We start from the raw sequence: 18720 nt of genomic DNA, 5'->3' as shown, positions 1-18720 counted from the left end.
CGCCGATGGAAAGCTTAGATTCTCATGAATCCGCCGGTGTAAACCACTTTCAGATGCGATTACCACAGCGGGTAATATAAACACATTTGTCCAACAAACAACGAATATCCATCCATCTGTTCTCTATACACGGCTTCAACGTACACAGCGCGACTCACATTTCCGGGTTCATTATTACACACAGATGAAAATATTCCACAAAAACGGCCATAATCCGACCTTGGACATCCAGACGACACAAGCCTGTAAAATATTTTTTCCAAAACATGTCTTGAAGTCGGCATATTATCCACGAATAGGTCGTTTTCGAGGAAATGCACCTCGCCATGCGTCCAATATTCCCTGTATTTCTCGTCATATTTTTATTTACAAATAGAATATTAGCGATTTTTTGTACTGAAAATGGCTGGAATTGACTGCAGCTTAAAGGGTTAAGAGATTCACCGGAGTAGGATGAAGGAAAATTTATCAGGTAATTGTAGATGTCAGGGTACCGCAGGTCCGGTAAAAGGTCCGCTCCGACCGTCTCAAGATTCTTAAATAACATACCGGGGGCATGATATGGATCGGATAATGTTTAGTTTGTCCAGTTTGTTTGTATATTTTATAATATCGTCTGATTTAAAATGAAAAGTAAAATCAGACGGCGTAAATTTTCTACCAGCGCCATTCATTTTGAAGCGGAGTTTCCTGCCAACATGGCGGCGTAAACAAACGGAGTCACGTGACGTCCGGAGCTCTATACATTACACTGCTGTGCATTTTGGTTTAATAGAACTGTTTTTTTTAGCATTAAGTTGTTGATAAAAATGGAAAGAAAAGATATCACATAACAAGATTTAGAGGAGAAAATCAATTCCTCTGTAATATCCATACATTTAATGTGAAGACAACAGGAAGTGTAACGATAGCAAAAGCTGTAGTCAGCTAGCTTGGCCCCTGTTTAATGTCAAAAACAAATCTACTGACCATAATTTTGCACAAATGAGATATAATATGTTTCTTAATGAAATTAATTAAGGGCTAATTTTCATATTTATTATTTATTTTTGTTACTTTTGATTACATTTTCTACAGTTTTAGCTAGGCTAAGCTAACTGCTTACTAACTTGTGCAGAATAGTGTTGCTTGGCCCTGTTTAATGGCAAAATCAAATCTACACAGGGCTGCCAATTCTCACCCTTTGGCCATGAGACACACGTAAGTCAGTGCCTTCACACGCTCTCACGCCACACTCCAAATATCACATGGACAAAAAAATGTAAAAAGTTCCACTTTGTTGTTATGGGAATATGTAACCTTTGGGGAAATCCAGTTCACGTTTTTACTCCAGAGAACGCCAGGTTTGTGAAAATCTGGTCCGCATTTTCTGTCCTACACACTCCCCAGTCACTGTGCAGCTGTCAAGCTGGCTGTCTCTGAGTGACAACCAGGCGTAAACTAACCGTGACGTCACCCGTTGGTTTCAACGCCGAGAAAATGAAGCCCGGATTTGCTACTTCCTGGTCGCCATTTTGGATTTTTTGGAGCCAGTGACGTAAAAGCGTCATCAAACAGACTGGACCGGAGAGCAACTAGGGGCAGGATTGGCTGAGGACTCTCTTATCCCTCCACGTTTTACCGCAGAGGCTTCTGTTGCTGTCCATCAAGTATAGCCACACCCCCTGGCTCCGCCAACTTTAAACGATTTATTTAAAATTCAGTATTGATTTATTTTAAGATCGGCCACCTGATCTCTCATTTTGACCATGAAAACTAACGGGAAAAAAATCCTGAGCTGTAGAAAATCAGTCTATCAAATTTTATTTTTTCCAAAAATGAATTGGGGTCTATGGAGAAAAAGCTTTTTGGAGCCAACCCTAGCGGACGGCGGGATATTGCAAGTTTTTGACACTTCCGGGTTGGCTTCAATTCTGGAGCCAGATGCTACGTCCACTATATATACAGTCTATGGTGACAACCTGTGTTTGAAAAGCCTGTGTAGCGCTGCCCAGGCAGTGGGGCAGATCTTTCGTGGGGCAGTGCCCCCCCCCCCACCCCCCACCCCCGTGATCTGATTGGCCACCCCGTGTTCCCCCAAAAAATTTTCGTTGGAAATTTACATTACTGATTCTCCGATTTCCGACGCCCCTGAACGCAACTTCGTTGTCCAAGTGCACCTGAATGCACCAATGCGTGAGTTTGATCTTTTGATTGTACACTGCTCAAAAAATTAAAGGACACTTCTTAATCTAAGTATTGCCTCAAGTCAGTCAAACATGTGGGATACTGATCTGGTCAAGTAAGTATAGAGGTGGTTTTCAGTCAGTTTCAGCTGCTTTGGTGTTCATGAAATTAACAACAGGTGCACTAGAGGGGTAACAATGAGACAACCCCCACAACAGGAATGAGTTTACAGGTGAAGGCCATTGACATTTTTTCCTTCCTAATGTTTTCTGACTGTTTTTCACTAGTTTTGCATTTGGCTAGGGTCACAGTCACTTCTGGTAGCATGAGGCGATACCTGGACCCTACAGAGGTTCCACAGACAGTCCAACTCCTCCAGGATGGGACATCAATGCGTGCCATTGGCCAGAAGGTTTGCTGTGTCTCCCAGGCACATGGAGGAGATCCAGGAGACAGGCAGTTAGTCTGGGAGAGCTTGACAGGGATGTCGAAGGTCCTCCACCGATCAGCAGGACAGCTATCTGCTCCTTTGTGCAAGGAGGAACAGGATGAGCACTGCAATAGCTCTACAAAATGAGCTCCCAGCCAGACCACTGGTGTGAATGTCTCTGATCAAACAATCAGAAAGAGATGTATGAGAGTGGTCTGAGGGCCCAGCGTCCTCTAGTGCTCGCTGACTGGCACCGTGGAGCTCGGCTGGCATTTGCCATAGAACAAGGAATTTGCAAGTCCACCACTGGTGCCCTGTGCTTTTCACAGATGAGAGCAGGTTCACCCTAAGTGCGTATGACAGGCATGAAAGGGTCTGGAGAAGCCATGGAGAACGTTATGCTGCCTGTAACATTGTTCAGCATGACTGGTTTGGTGGTGGGTCAGTGATGGTGTGGGGAGGCATATCCATGGAGGGACGAACAGACCTCTACAGGCTGGACAATGGCATTCTGACTGCTATTAGGTATCAGGATGAATCATTTGACCCATTGTCAGACCCTACATTGGTGCAGTGGTCCTGGATTCCTTCTGGTGCACGACAATGCCCAGTTTATGTGGTAAGAGAACTCCCTGCAGTTCCTGGAGGATGAAGGAACTGATACCATTAACTGGCCCCCATGCTCACCTGACCTGAATCCAATAGAACAATTTAAATTTAATTTTATTTCTATAACGCCAATTACAGGTCAAATTGTCTCAGGACACTTTATTTTTTATATTTTTGTCATATTTAAAATATGACAAAGTAAGAATTTAAACCTCTTGACTAAGCCAATTTATTATTTGGTTTATTAGAGACTAAATCGATGACTAAAATAACTTTCTCCACTAAAACTAATAAACATGAGGTCAAATAGAAGGAACAGTTTTAAATCCTGCAGTCCCACGACAACGAGAATAAAGTTTGTCAACAAAAACTATATCTTCTGGTGGATTCCATTAAGTCCTAATAAACTGATAATAAAGTGTGATACTAAAGGTTTGTGGTGCTAAAAATCTGAAGTAAAGATATCAAGTTGAACATCTGGATGGAGGTTGATAAAAGTTGACCTCCCTTCATTTCTCTGGAGCCAACTCCATGGATTTTAGGTATGGTGGTTAAAGACCAGGGGCCTCATTTATAAAACATTGTGTAGAGATCCATACTAAAGTTTGCGTACGCTGAAAATCTGAAAGGGCGTATGCCCTTCGCCCCTGATTCATAAAACTGTGCGTAAGCACAGCTGCATGCAATTTCTTGATAAATCACACACCAGCTGGAAGATTGCACAGGTGGATCCACCTCACATTCCGCCCACAACACACCCACATTTTACCATGAATGGTCAATGCAAAGTAACTCATGAATGTATCTGTATATAAATAAGTTGCTGATCCACGGCATTTCACGCAGCGCCGGCCGGCAGTCTTTTCAATGCTGTGCGTCAGGATGAATCAATCATGTGTTGACCCAGGCCACCCTGCCACTAAATTTGTTATGATCAATGTCCGATACACAAATAATTTGTACACTGATTGAATGTACATTTTTTCGGTTCACATAGACAAATTCATTTTCAGTCGGAGCCCTTACAGCAACATGAGTGCAGTCAGTTATGTCGATTACATTTGGGAAACTGGACATCGCTGCAAATTGCCGTTTACTGTTGGCCTGTTCACCCACAGTGTAAAGGAACCTGATGTTATTGACTGGGTCATGTTTATAATGTCATCCAAAACAGCTGGCATTATTGCGCTGAGGGATTGGTTGTGATTTCCCAGACCTAAAAGACATCATTTAACTGTATATCCAGACCCAAACGGGATTTAAACAACAAATGTAACCTCATATATTCTTCATATAAAACACATACCTGTCGGCCAATTCCCGCTGGAAGGAGCCGGTGTCGCCAGAACCCCCGAGTCGTCAGCTCCTGTGTCTGTACCAGGATGGCATGGTTTTGGCGGGTGGTCTGTCTAAGACGGCCCAGTTCAGCAAATTAGATCCAAGAGTACTGCTCTAGGGAATCTGAATCGCTTAATTAGCAGTCATCGTCATGGGCAAATCCCCGTGATTCCTAAAATCTTCTCCATTCTTAACGTCATCTTCCAGCAATGCCAGCACATCCATTGTGCCATTATGCACAGCTGTCACCCCGCTATTTATCCGCAGGATCAGCAATTGGACTGATTGTCACATGCCTTTCCAAATTAGTAATCAATCATGTGCCACTCACCGCTCCTATATCATTTGAAATGGAAGTTCGATATATGAACATAGTTCTGCAATACAGTCGTGAGCTGAATGACGCACTATATGAACATCTACAACAATGAGGGTTTATGATTTATCCGGCCTACAAGTCTAATATGTGATAACAATAAAGGTTGAGATCAATCTGGTTTCAATTCACCACTTCACCCCGCACTGCCGTTCCCTCTGTCTCCAAAATGTGCTTAAAGCATAGCATTCAAAGTTGGTGCAGCTGGATTGCTTTCCAACAATTTCCTCCACGCCCAAGGGGGATGTTTTTTAAGAAATTCACAAACGTACGACAGCGTAACGCCCACTTTCCTACGCAAAGTTATGTGAATTTACGCCCTGTTTTGTTGCGTATAGCAAGCATGCACGGTTGCCGCACCGGTGCGGCACATTCTCAATGAGGCCCCTGGGGCCTTCATTGAGAATGTGTAACGGAATCAAACCTGGTTCAGTGAAGAGAAGTAGAGGAAATGTTTGACTGCAGACATAAAGCAGGAAGACACTGAGCTGCTCAGGTGTTCCTGATAACACCAAGCAGCCTCCTGGACAGCCAATAGGAACACAGCTTACTGGAAGTCCAGAGGGCTGGCTTAGTGAAGTAAATTTAGTTTAAAGTTGAAGCAGAAAGTTAACAGAGAAAGTTGAAAACCACCTTCTGATACTTGAAATCTCTGAGTTTTCACACAAAGAACTCCTGAACATGTCAAACTGGTTCCATAGTAGAAACATTACTGTAAAAACGTCATAGTATGTTGTGTTGCTCAAAAAACATTATGACCCAGTTTCCAGGGGGTTAGGAGGCTTTTTATTTGAAAGAGTAAGTTTACAACAAAACAACATGTGAGCAGAAAAATCACAAAGTCTGTCTTTAGCTCAGCTGAAAATATTAGTTTTTGTCTTTTTTATGGACCAAACTTTTCAGGAAGTAGATGAAGAATAATTAAAGCTCTCTGTAGAAGTCCAACTTATTTTGGATCCTTGTGGAGAGTTTAATCTTAGAGTTTGTAAAGCTGTTGAGTTTTTAGAGTCACATGGATTGTTTTGACATTTAACAGAGAGTTTAGTGTCTGACTGTAATTCTGTTCAGTGAATAGATAATTTAAGTTATGAAGTTTTGTTTTTGCTTAAGCATTTTTTATTGTTTAGTTGGCTGATGTGATCAACTTGAAGCTGCTGAATGCATTAAAATCCTCCAAGACAAATGTTACAAAGTGGTTGCTGGACTTATGGAAATTATGCATATATTTATGGAAAATACTGAAATGTGTTGTGCACATCCAGCCACAGAACTTTCAGCCATATTTTACATGAAGAAATATTTTCAATACTGCCTGCCCTTGCTCTGTTTTTTCCTGATTTTTTTAAGCTCAATGTTTTCTTTATTATCCCTTAATGTTATCTCTATAATAAGATTTTACCAGGCAAAATGCTCTTGAATTACACCAGAATGCAGGAAATGGGATCAATAATTTCCAAAATTTTCAAGGGGACCTCCAAACCCCCTGTCAGCATCCCACACAAACCAAATCTCACTCTAAGGTCTGGTCACAAGTTGGCAGCCCTGTCTACAGACCATAATAAATGAGACATCATGTGTTATTTCGTGAAATTAGGTATGGTTAATTTTCATATTTATTTATGTCACTTTTGAACACACTTTCTAAAGCTTCAGCTAAGCTAACCACTTCCTAACTTGTGCTGAATACAGCTACGAGGATGGTGTCAGTTTTCTCATCTAACTCTTCACAAAACAAGACAGAAAAAATAATCACAATATTGAAATATGTGATAAAAACATAATTAGTCTCCATGTGGTGCCTGTGCGCATCAAATCCTATTATGAGTTAGCTGTGCATTAAATTAACATGTTCAAGCTTGTTTGGTTTGTTGATAACAAGATGTTGCCATGATATTTAAATCAAGACAAGTCAGATATTTCAAGCAGCAGCATGTCCATAAATTCCCACAAGAAGTCATTTGGGAGGAAAATTAAATCTGTATCCTCATTGTGCTGCCACCAGACTTAATGATGGAAGACTAGAATTTAATCGGTATAATGTGTCTTTCATTATTTGATGGCTTAATTCTTGCCATTTCATGCTGGGTACGACTTCCCGCAGCTTTCATTATGTCGAATTACTGAGAGAATGGTCATATCACTGATAGTATTGTTTTCTGCTGTTGCCTTTATGGCCACATAATATGCCTAATAATGAGGGTATCCCTTTGCTTGTTAGCGCACTGAACATAATATCTGAAACTTTAAACCGAGGCTGCTTTGAGATTGCCTTAGCTTTACAGAGCGCGCTCCAATCAGTTATTAAACTATGACAGTCACAGCTCTAAAAAACAATTAGTGATAGAAGCGGCTTTTTTTTTAATGTCGCCGTTAACATTTGTTCTGTGGAAGAATATTGGCAATATGAGACACTTTAATTTCAAAAGAAATAATTCACTCATAACGTGCCATGAACATAAAACCCAGTCAACATGTTGGAGTTGTTCGAGGTTTAAGTTGAGGAGTTGAGGAGGCAGAGCTGCTGTCAGCAGCAGGCTGCAGCACTGTGTGGTGCCTGAGGTGTGGCGACATGATGTGAGCTGACAGATGGCACCATGGGTAATAGGGCTGAAACTCCCATCATGCAACCTGCTGAGGGCCCGTCCTACCTCTCTGACCAACCAGAAGTGCACACCTACTCAGCCCCTGCGATTTTATTACGACACTGCAATTAAAAGCTGCAGGGCAGGCACAGTTATGATAAAGCTTTGAGGTTTGCGGTGACTAAACTGAACTTAGAAAAAGCCAAATGCTGTGAGCCCACAGTATGTATCTGATTTTTAAAAGATGTGAGCACACAGTGATGAGTATCACTGTGAGTTATTATAAGAATGTTTTCGAAGTATTAAGATTTTTTTCCATCAAAAGAAATGCACAGATCAGCAAAGCTATTACATACAAATGGCCATACAATAGCAATTTATTTTTTGTTCTTGTTCGAAGGTGTTCAGTAAATTCTGTTGTGTCATTTGTACACTGTGTATCTTGAACATTTGCAGTTATGCTGCATTCAGCAACAAAATAGATCATACCGATGCTGTTCTTCCATGTTCAAAGGAAAACGTTCAGCCACAAACTACTTATCTGGACAGGCTACTTCTTACTGCTCCAGGAAAACTACTGTACTTACATACAATAAAGAAAAACACAAAAGTTTTGCATAGCTTCATTGTAATGTAGATACAGTACTGTAAGGCACTTCATGAAGAAATTTAGGCATTTTTTAAAATCCTACTTAATAAACCTTTTGCCACTTCCTTCTACAAACTTCATCTCAATATGCAATGTTACGACATCTGAAAAAACTTTTCTTAAATCACATTTTTGCACACTATGTGTATCTACTATACTCCTCTGCTTTTCTTTTGGCATTAAGTCTCAAGTTCAACATTCATACATTGTGCATAATATAACTGACACATTGTCCCATAACCCCACACAACCCAGTAGTTCTCAAAAAGACCAAAAAGAAAAAAATAATTGTGCAATGATTTGGGGTTATGTGGAGTAAAAAGGCAACACGCTGTCAAAAACGAGTCCTAAACTGAAAGAAAACCAAAATGTCTGGGCAAGTTCCAGGTCATTTCCTCATAGACTCTGTACTGTACCGACGGTGACAAGGGTAGGAGACATTTCTCCTTTTCAGATTAAAAAAAAAGTCATTTTTCTCTTGTTTCTCCTCCGACTAGTCCCCGGCGATGCTGGGATGACTCTGTGTGGGTTGTAGCCCAGCAGCTGTACTGTAGGCAGGACTACATGCTCCAGTAGCTCCCTTCACATAGATAGAGGTAAGGAGGATGCATCTGCTCTAGCCAAGCTGATCTTCGTACTGTTTGCGGAAGCAGTCTCCTGCTGGGAAGAAATCCCAGCAACGCTCCTGATACATCTTCCATACGTACGACTCCTGGACACATAAACAGACAGCATGTTTGCTCAGGATCTTACAGAGTTCAACTTTGACGGACATAGTGGAAAAGCATGCATAAACTAAGGCTGATCAACATTTATATTGTATTTACTAATGTTTCCATTTTTAAAGTATCAACAGCCACATTTAAAGGCTAATTTTCATAATGAACGCTTTGGTAACGAGCTGGTGGCCTCTGATTTTTCTGTCACAGTCAATTTTAACACTGTCCTCTGATTATATTCTCATTCTTCACGTCTGCGTCTTTACATTTTGATGAAGGATTGTTCCACAGAAGCACAGACGTCCCTAATAAGAAGTGAACTGTCTTTTTGCTCCTCATATAACAGATTGGCAAGTCAGCTCCACACAGTTAGCTACTAGTTGAGTATGGAGCTGAATTATAAATGACAGACAGCTGGTCAACAGAGTTGCCAGAATCTCCAAGCTAAGTATTCAGACACATCGTACTATTGTTTTAAGCTGTGAGCGGAGACTTCCAGGAATCGGGGCTTTGAAGCAGCTCGTCTTGTCAGTCTGTCGGGCAAATGTTAGCCAAAATGGCTAACACAGCAGAACTTTGTTCAATTTGATCTACCAGCAAGTCATCATTAGCAGAGGGAACATAAAACTATACAGTAATTAGTAAGCAAAGAAATATAGAGGGATGTTTGCTAGAAATTAATATTGAGGAACATCAGTTTCACCATTTATGCTATATCATGAAAATGTGAACTAAAATGGCAATTTTGTCTATAAAACCTTGGTAGGATTATGTGCTTTGTACAATCATGTCTTAGCTAATACCATTTATACAGGTCTGTAGTTAGAATACGGATTGTAATTCAATTGCAATACTGCTCAGAAAAATTACAATCTGGATACGTACACCCCCTCAGTGTCTCTGACAGTAACAGCATCTAAATTGTTTCTTTGTTTTTGATTGGATTAAGATTCCTCAGAGAAAAGACAGGAGCGTAGAATTATACTCTACCTGGCCGGTGTGCTCCGTCTCGTCCTTGTTGATGAGGTACATCAGGAAAAACCTTTAAAAAGAAGCCAGGCAAATGAGACAACACAAAAATATCACAGCTAAAAAAAAACAACAAACACTCAAGAAGCTTTTCATTCTCCAAAATGAATATCACAGGTAAAACACAGAACAGAGAGAACAGGAAAGCTTTACTAAGGCACTTTGAATTTCTGTAAATGTCCTGTTCTTTGTTTCCAGGAGGATTCACAATTTCTGACGCCAGTATCTGAACAAAGTAACACCACCTCATCTCATCTCTATCGCAGAATCACCTGTTGTTTCCCAAATCAAGTGTAAATGGCAGTGGGCCTCTGTATCTCTGTGAGCATCACAGCATGCCAAATCATGATGAATACTGTATGAGAGCACGCTATCACAAACCTATTTTCCAATAAAGTTCACGGCATTAAATAGTAATGAAGCAACATAATGAGGTCGCTCTCATGTCCTCCGGCCAGCTGACTGTGAGAGCAAATGGACTGAGACTCTCTGCTGGCATTACAGAGAAACACTGGATAAGCAGGGAGTGCAGGGGAAACACAGCGACAGATGGAAAGAATACCTGAAGGGATCTAGTGTTCTGGATCACTGCAGCTATTAGCGGCTTTGGCCCTGATGCTGTGGTAACGTGCTAACGCCATCAATCATGTGGTTAAATTACAGGAAAGAGGCGATACATGCTTGTGAGGGACAGCCATGATGACTAACATGTTTGCAACAACAAGAAGAAGGGAAAAAAAACACTGAAAGTAGGATACTTACAGGTAGTTGGCCAAATTGTGCTCTTGTAAGGTGTGGGTCTCAAAGCCATGGGGTGTGGTGTCAAAGTAATCATTACCGATCCCACAAATGAAACATTTGGTCTGAAGACAAAAAGGGAAAATATGATTTATAGCACATGCTTTGATTTTCTGTGCTTCATTGTGTGAGCTATAACCTTCAAGAGAAGAGTTCATTAGTGGTAAAAGGCCATCGATTCGATTTTATGCAGAAATGGTTAGTTCACCTCAGCCTGAGGGCAGTTGTGTGCTGTAATCTGTGGCTTTAAAAGGGAGAGTTCCAAAGTCACCGGGGATATCTGGGCTGAGTGGGAGCGGCAAACTCTGCCTTCTTTTAGAGTCTCAGGTTGTATATTCTCATGTTCTTCTCCAAAATTGCTCTTTATTCACTTCAGACTGCAGACTAAATATTTATTTTTCCCATGTCTGTGCGATCTCTTAAGCACTACAGACTGACCAACAGTGCACGCCGACCTGAATTTGGCTTAACTGATTGTTTAAAGACTCAAGTGAGATGGAGAGTTCATACAACAAAGTGTGCCACATGCCTAAACTCAAGATGCATGATAAGAAAGGAACTAAGGGATGCCGCGTTTCCTCAAATAAAAATCCTAAATGATAGAGATCCTTTAATTGGAAATGGTTGCATGAAACGTTGAGTTTGTGATAACAGAATGCAGAAACTTTAACAGAGAAAATAGGAGCTGGATCAAAACGAGGCTTCACATTAAAATGTGAGCAAACATACTTATCTAACTACTTATCCAACAATTTGAAATAAGGCTGGTAAGTAAAGGTCCTTTTCACTTGAGGAAATATGAAATATTTTCTGTTAAAAATCTAAAAATTTGTATATTACAGCAATTTAAGACAAGCACACTGTTTTAAATAAACAATGTATACACATAAAAGTCACCATAGTCCACTGAAAAAGGTTTTAAATCGTATGTGTTCCCTTTAGAGGACAAATCTCTTATCTTCATTTAACCCCTGCTGCTTCTGGATCCTCACTTCAGCACTAAATTGATACATGCAGGTGAGAATGACTTATCCTCTCACCTCCATGTCCTCTTTGACTTGTTCCTGCTGGTCTCTCAGCTCCCCAAAGGCATCAATGATCAAACCTGCAACCACAAACAAACTGCCATGAGCATATCATATATACTGTATCTAACTGTATACTGTGTCCTAACTTCCTAGAGGTATAGTAAGGAGTGTAATATGGATATACTACTGGGATGCAGAGGATTTGAAAGCCTGTGAGGAGTCAGCATCTTTGCATTTGTGGTAATTTACTCAGACAAAACAGCAGGAGGCTTAGTCCATTTTAAATTCTGATAGAGGAGGTTTAACTGATGATAACTTAAAGCGTTTTGGACCACTAAAATATGCATGCACACAGCGTGACCTTACCCTGGATGATGGCCAGGAGGATGACAATTACAAAGAAGAAGAAGGTGATGTCAAAAAGGATGCGGTAGAGCTCATAGGGGTCACCAGCTGGGTCCTCGATCTCATCCCCGATGCCCCCTCCTGCTCTGACCCCAACATACATGTGGAACAGGTAGCACTGCGGGAAGAAATGTGCTCAAATGTGATGCAAGTTAACATTTGAGTTGGAGCTTCTTCAAAAATAAATGTGACTTCTGTTTACCGTCATCATGTCGTCACACTTCATGTCCGGCTCATCTTCGTCCTCACTCTTGTTGTAGAACTTCCTAAAGAAGTTAAAGGCCACCACAGTGTAGAGATAAACCACGACTGCCAGCAGGCCCACCGTCAACACCAGCTGCAGAGAAACACAGGAGACAGCCAGTAAATCAGCCTTTACACACCGTCTTTCTATTTAGGTAGAGACACAGCAGACGCAGCAGGAACAGGGCTGCTGGCTTCCATTTGTTTTCTATTAATAAACAGCCAAACCCTCACGAGGAACACGATGGGATCGCCGATGGCAAGAAAAGAGCAGGCTGGGGGAAGGGAAAAGTTCAAATGCGTGGAACGGATTGGTAGATGAATCTCACGCATCACTTGCTATTTATAGTAAACAAACATACAGCACAGTATTATTTTATATCCAAAATTAAACTCAGACACTTGTGAACATTAAAGGCAGCAACAGTTGAAGCAGCGATAAACTGCGTTTGGACTGGCAGCGCGATTGATCGGCCCACAGGCAGCTGAGTGTGGGAGGTGTCGGCGATTCCTTGCGGCCTTCCCACTCTGGTGTGTTTCCACCCTTGGAGACTGAGGTGACATTACATTTTGACTCGTGCCTCTGGTCAGTCGACATGAGAATCGTCGCAGGAGCTGACAGTTTGATATGGGATTTAAACGAAGACATTTGAGCCATTTGAACTCAAATGTCAAAGCACGCTGAGTGCATCTCAATTTTTGCATCCATGCTTCCTTCACTCTCTTCTTTTTGCCTCATCTCATGAGGGAGAGAAGCAAAGACAGGATGTAAAGATACAAGAACTGATGCAACATGTTTACTACATGACAGTCTTACATGTTACACAGTATGATACCTGCCAGCTACACTGGACAAAATCAGACTTCAAAAGTGGTAGAAAAAAAACGTAAAAGTAGCAGAAATCTGTATTATTTTTGTTTCTTTGCTCCTGTCAAACCAGTTCTTCAAAAATTCCAGTTGTAGGTCACAGTTATCAGAACATGATTTGCTTATCTGCTGCCATTTAAAGCCAAACAAAATTTAACTGACTCTGTATTACATAATATTTTGCTGAAAACTATCTTGACACTAGCGTTGTGCAGCTTCTCGCAAACGAGATTTGAATGGCACATGCAAAATGCCATCAGCAGGGCAGGGACATTAAAGCTGTGATAAATTTGTGTTGCACATCAGGGAATCAACAGGCCACAGTGATAACACAACCTCAATCACTGACTCTGCAGTGACCCCCGCTGTTGAGAGGAAAAACTGCATTCATTCCGCCTCCTCACCTGTTTGCCGTTATGCGTGACAGAGGAGAGGATGGTCCGGAGGGTCTTGAAGCCCATGGCAATGTCCAGCAGATGGGCAGCGAAGAAGAAGTTGTTGTAGTGACCCAGAATGGACATGGTGGTGTACCAAACCAGATACAGGAACGACTGGTGAAGAGACCAAATTAATCAGAATGCATCTTTCACGTCGTAACATCATCCATCAACTCCATCCGTCCATTAAATCCCAAAACAGAGTAATTAATCATCCCCACTTGTGTTCAGACTTACGTTGTCTGTAAACACCACCCCCATTTTCCAGACGTGGTACTTTGTATCGATTGAGCCCAACCTGGCAACAGAGAATAGTTGATATGAAGGGCTCGTATTTTCTATTTGACCTCTATTTTTGCTTCAAGCAGTTCTGGCACGTCTGCTATTTATCGGTCTAATCTCTCACCATGACACCAGTGAAGCCTCCTTGGCAACAGTTTCCTCTGTAGGGTTGAAATCCAGGGCGCTCTTGTCCAGTCCCAGCAGCTCTGCTATCCTCTCTGCTCCATACAGGTCTCCATACTTTTTTATCACCTGCAGGCAGCAGCCACACAGAAGCACAAGCGAGGATGACATTGGGGGTGACATTCAGCAGGTATAACCAGGTTGATGTACAGCTTGTGTGCATGACAGATTCAGCTAAAACTGGATAAGCCACTTACTTTGCGTTTGACAAATTTATCCCAGTAGTTGTTAGGAAAGGAACTGATAAAAAACAAAACACCACAATTAAATCAGCATTAAACCTTTGTTTGCAAAAGATTATGAGTTAGAGTTAATAACTGTGCTGGGGATGACTCACGGCGTGTTGATGACCAGTCTGTCCCACTGTCCTTTAATGTCGTCATCAGACGGCTGCTCGGTAATGTAGAGGCCTGCAAACTCCAACTTCCTCGCTATCTCCTTCTCCCGTTTGAACACCACCAGAGGCACCTTGGACACATAGGGAATTTGGCTGCATCATTAGCACAGTAAAGGATATGCTGCATAATCAGCCTTCTTACTGCTGACAGTGATATGAGGTGTAGGATTGTGTGTGTAGACACAAAAGTACACAACATAGAAGTTAACAAAACTCAAAGTCTTTAAGTATTTCTTAGCTGGTGTTATACCTTCACCGCTACCAAAAATTCTACATCAAAATAGTAACAATCTGTGTTTTTTGGTCAGTGTTTGTTACTGCACCTTCAGGTAGTAGTATCCCACTACACACAGGAAAGATATGATGGTGTGTAATATTGCCAGACAGCGAAGCGTTGGTGCCATGTAACCCGTGCTCTCCTGCAGGACGAAGTACTCGAGCGCTCCTTCATCTTCCTCCTCTCCGGCTCTACCTCGACCGTTCCAAGGGTCTTCATCGTCTGAGTAATCCCCAGTAACCTGAAGGCATTTTAAAACTTTTACTTCAAGCGCTTACAACTGGGTGGATCCCCTAGGTCAGGGGTCGGAAACCCGCGGCTCCGGAGCCGCATGCGGCTCTTTCGGCCCTCTGTTGTGGCTCCCTGTAACTTTGGAAAATAAATTGTTCTGCCTTTCAGGCGCGTTTCAATGCATTTTAATATAGAGAGTTTTATTGTGAAATTACCGCTCTTATTTTGACGTGTCACTCTACCGGATGTGCTGCTGGGGTTTTCCCCTGGCTGGGACATGAGAGCGCAAGGTTGATGCAGAGGAGATGGAGAAGCAACGCCAGTAGTTTCACATCGTTTTGTACTCAAGAATGGCAAGCCTGTATATTAAAGCTCCACTCCAAGAAAGACACGTCTTGTCTTTGAGTCAAAAGTACTCGTGATAGGGTGATACACGTTACTCGCAAGAACGCGGCAGCAGGTCAGAGAGTCAGAGGAGTGTCGTCTTGGAAAATAGGGCAGCGACTTACCGGAGAAAAGTTAGTAGCTCAAGATAAATAGATAAATAGATTTTACAAGTTAAATAGACATTCGCAAAATATTGATTTCCAGCTAACATGACGTAACATATGAGGTCCAAGAGCAAAAATGACATTAACCAGGTAAGATAAATATTAGTGGAAGGACACAATTTAAAAAATGAATCTATCTAATTAGAGGCTTTGTAATTAATTAATCACGACTGATTAACAAGGGCATAGAAGTAAAAAAAAAGCGATATATGCAGTGTTGTCTTCATTTTAAATGCCAAAAGGATTTTGCGGCTCCCGGTGTTTTCTTTTCTGTGGGAAACGGATCGAAATGGCTCTTTGAGTGTTAAAGGTTGCCGACCCCTGCCCTAGGTAGTATGTATTAAAACACTTTAACTATGAACTTACTTTGTAGAAGAGGAGGATGAAGTTGATGGCAAAGGCAACAAAAAGAGCCAAGAAGCGGAGGTTGTAGAAATTTCTGGCCAGGTAGTTCTGTAGAAAATATAAGAAGAATTTATTGACAGTGCACATGAATGAGCATCAGTGCAAAAATAGAAGACGTAAGCATGTGGGATTGTAATTGAATGTAACCTTGTAGTTGCTCGGCATGCAATTAAAATAAATGCATTGCAAATTGTGATATATTATGATGTAATATGCCAAGCTAAAGGTGATCAAGGATCTAATTTACATCAAGACTTTATTTGAGATGACTCTTAAAAGTGGGGCATGTAGAACACCTTATACAAGAGGCTGATTTTTCTAAAACAATGAGAATTTAAGAATGTCTGTATGAGATCTGATTCTAAACTATCCGTAGGTGTGAATATGAGTGTGCTTGTTTGTCTCTCTGTGTAGCCCTGTGATAGACTGGAGACCTGTCAAAGATGTCGCCTGCCTTCAAGTCAGCTGGGATAGGCTCCAGCCCCCCACGACCCTAATGAGGATTAAGCGGTGTAAAGACAATGGATGGATGGATGGATGTGTGAGATCTATATATGCAAAAAGCTGATTTGCACTCTTCTAAAGTAAGAGCTTTGATCTTAAGATATCTGTAAGAAAAATATCTGACCAGCATCTTCGTCTGGTAGACTTCCAAACCAGCAAAAAAGCTGGCCATGAAGGCCTCCGGTGGTTCCCTCCTTGGGCCGAGCCTCTTCTTCGGTGCTTTTTTCTCCTCTACTGAGGGCTCTGGAGGGGATTCATCTTTGGCCTTGTCATGATCCTTCTTCTCACCGTCTTCTGAACTGTAAGTATAAATTCTTAATTAGTGATCGACTTCTATGTTCCACACAAACACATAGGTTTAATCTGTGCATACACAAACAGAAACACACGCTTGCAAACACATCCAGAGTCAACTGTTGGACCCGAGTTAAATTTCTAATAATGATAATTAACATCCCTTTATGAGGAAGTTTGACTTTGTTCACTATAAAAAAAACAGCAACGCACCATCAGCCATTTCATCATAAAACAGGACGCTACAATTCTCAGATACTAAAATCACATGAAAAAAAAAGACACTAACTGCAATTCCACTGAGGATGGCCAATTAACAAATTACACTCACTCTTCCTTCTCTGCATCTGATGTGAAGTCTCCATTTGTAGATCTCTTCTTTGCAGCCATCTATCACAAACAGATTAGTGTTTTGACTATTACCAAGTGAAAAAAATCTTAAACTTCTAATTAATAAAGCATGATCAAAAAGGATTCTGACCTGTGCCTTTTTCTGCTTAACAGCACTTGCTATTGATGGAGCATCTCCCACCACCACCTCAGAAACATCCCCCAAACCAGGTTCAGTCCCATGCTTGCCCTCCTTCTTGGGCTGTATGTTGAGTAACTCCGCCATCAGGTCTGCCTCAGCTGCGTCCCCCTGAGCCATCTGACCCATCTCTGCCAACGCTGCTGCTTCATTCGCTTCCATCTTCTCCGTTTCCAACACATCTCCATGGATCCCAAATTGAGTGGGGTCAGGCATGTTTCCCAAAATATCCGTCACCTTCATATTCTTAGCCCCTTCAACGAGGCCACCCCCAAACATAGTAGTCCACAAAATATGGAAGAAACCCCAAATTAGGCTGTAGACGAAGTGAAAAAGGCCCGTGATGATCATCCAGAAGAAGGAGAAGAAGCCTCGGACCATCTCCCTCACGCTCATCTTCCTGAATTTCCTGTACTGCCGCCTCATGCTCTTCAGAGTGAGCAGCTGGCGGAAGTGACAGAGGCTCTTTCTCATGGAGATGCAGGCGATTGTAAATGCTGACGAAGACTCCATCATCACGCTCTCCTCCTCTTCTTCCTCCGGGTTCTCCACTATGCTCTGGTTGTCATCCTCATCTTCCTCGGGACGCTCAACGGGGTCCGGCTCTGAAATTTGAGAAGCTAGCTGCATCTCAAAGATGGTGTCTTCGCAGAAATTGACAAACAGCTCCATCTTTTCGCTCTCCCCACCTTCGTTGACCACATCGAATATAAACTGCCGCTTTGATTCTTTCACCTGAGGCTTTTCCCACTGCGTTCGACTCGACTCGCTGATCTCAAAGTACACTCTCTCGATGCGCTTGGCTCCACCCATGATTTCAATACGACCCAAGTAAGGCTCGAAGTAGCTGAGGACACTCTCAGCCAGGTCCAGGAATGTTGAGAGGCGAGCATCATGAGGCATATGCTCTGAGAGGTTGGTTAGCAACACAGCCACATTAAAGCCGATGTCCTTTGCTGGTTCGTGAAATCTCTCCACAAACTGCTCATAGCTGAACATGTCATTCTCATCAGCCTCAGCACAGGAGAGAAGAAACTCAATCTCAGACTGAGAGTATTGTTTCTGGTTCTCCATGGACTTTTGGAAATCCTTCTTTGAGATCACCCCTTTGCTCTCGGCGTCATACTCCTTGAAGCTGTCAGAGGTGGTCAAGTCCTTCAACTTGAGGAACATGTCAAAAAACTTCAGGATCATCTCCACATTACTGGAAGATTCCACCAAAGTGTCCACCATTTGTTTGCCAATCGTTCCATTGACAACATTGCCTGTGAAATGAGGCAACAAAAGCAAAGTTTGTCAGAAAACTCATTATCAGGAGGCATTTCCTGTGCAGATTATGTAAATCTGCTGCGGTACACATTTGATTAAATTCCAAACAAATAAATCTGTT

General features: G+C 41.9%; 1 protein-coding gene across 5 annotated transcripts in view; it reads right to left on the bottom strand.

Moving 5' to 3' along the window:
• Positions 1-7849: 7849 nt before the first annotated feature.
• Positions 7850-18720, bottom strand: part of LOC110965537 (actin, alpha cardiac muscle) — a 215229-nt gene continuing 204358 nt past the window's right edge. For all 5 annotated transcript variants that reach the window (XM_051955608.1, XM_051955615.1, XM_051955625.1 and 2 more), the window contains 16 exons: positions 17283-18595; positions 17133-17191; positions 16632-16806; positions 15965-16051; positions 14863-15057; positions 14480-14610; positions 14340-14382; positions 14084-14211; positions 13915-13975; positions 13645-13791; positions 12332-12466; positions 12091-12247; positions 11737-11801; positions 10661-10761; positions 9860-9911; positions 7850-8862 (listed from right to left, as the gene is read on the bottom strand). In XM_051955608.1, coding sequence (XP_051811568.1) covers positions 8767-8862; positions 9860-9911; positions 10661-10761; positions 11737-11801; positions 12091-12247; positions 12332-12466; positions 13645-13791; positions 13915-13975; positions 14084-14211; positions 14340-14382; positions 14480-14610; positions 14863-15057; positions 15965-16051; positions 16632-16806; positions 17133-17191; positions 17283-18595 — 2945 coding nt within the window. In that variant the 3' untranslated portion in view covers positions 7850-8766. The remainder of the gene's footprint in view (positions 8863-9859; positions 9912-10660; positions 10762-11736; positions 11802-12090; positions 12248-12331; positions 12467-13644; positions 13792-13914; positions 13976-14083; positions 14212-14339; positions 14383-14479; positions 14611-14862; positions 15058-15964; positions 16052-16631; positions 16807-17132; positions 17192-17282; positions 18596-18720) is intronic.

The sequence above is a fragment of the Acanthochromis polyacanthus genome, chromosome 1 (assembly GCF_021347895.1).
Source record: "Acanthochromis polyacanthus isolate Apoly-LR-REF ecotype Palm Island chromosome 1, KAUST_Apoly_ChrSc, whole genome shotgun sequence".
Lineage (NCBI taxonomy): Eukaryota > Metazoa > Chordata > Actinopteri > Pomacentridae > Acanthochromis > Acanthochromis polyacanthus.
Note: the sequence above shows the minus strand (reverse complement) of the source record. Positions and strands in the feature narration are given on the sequence as shown.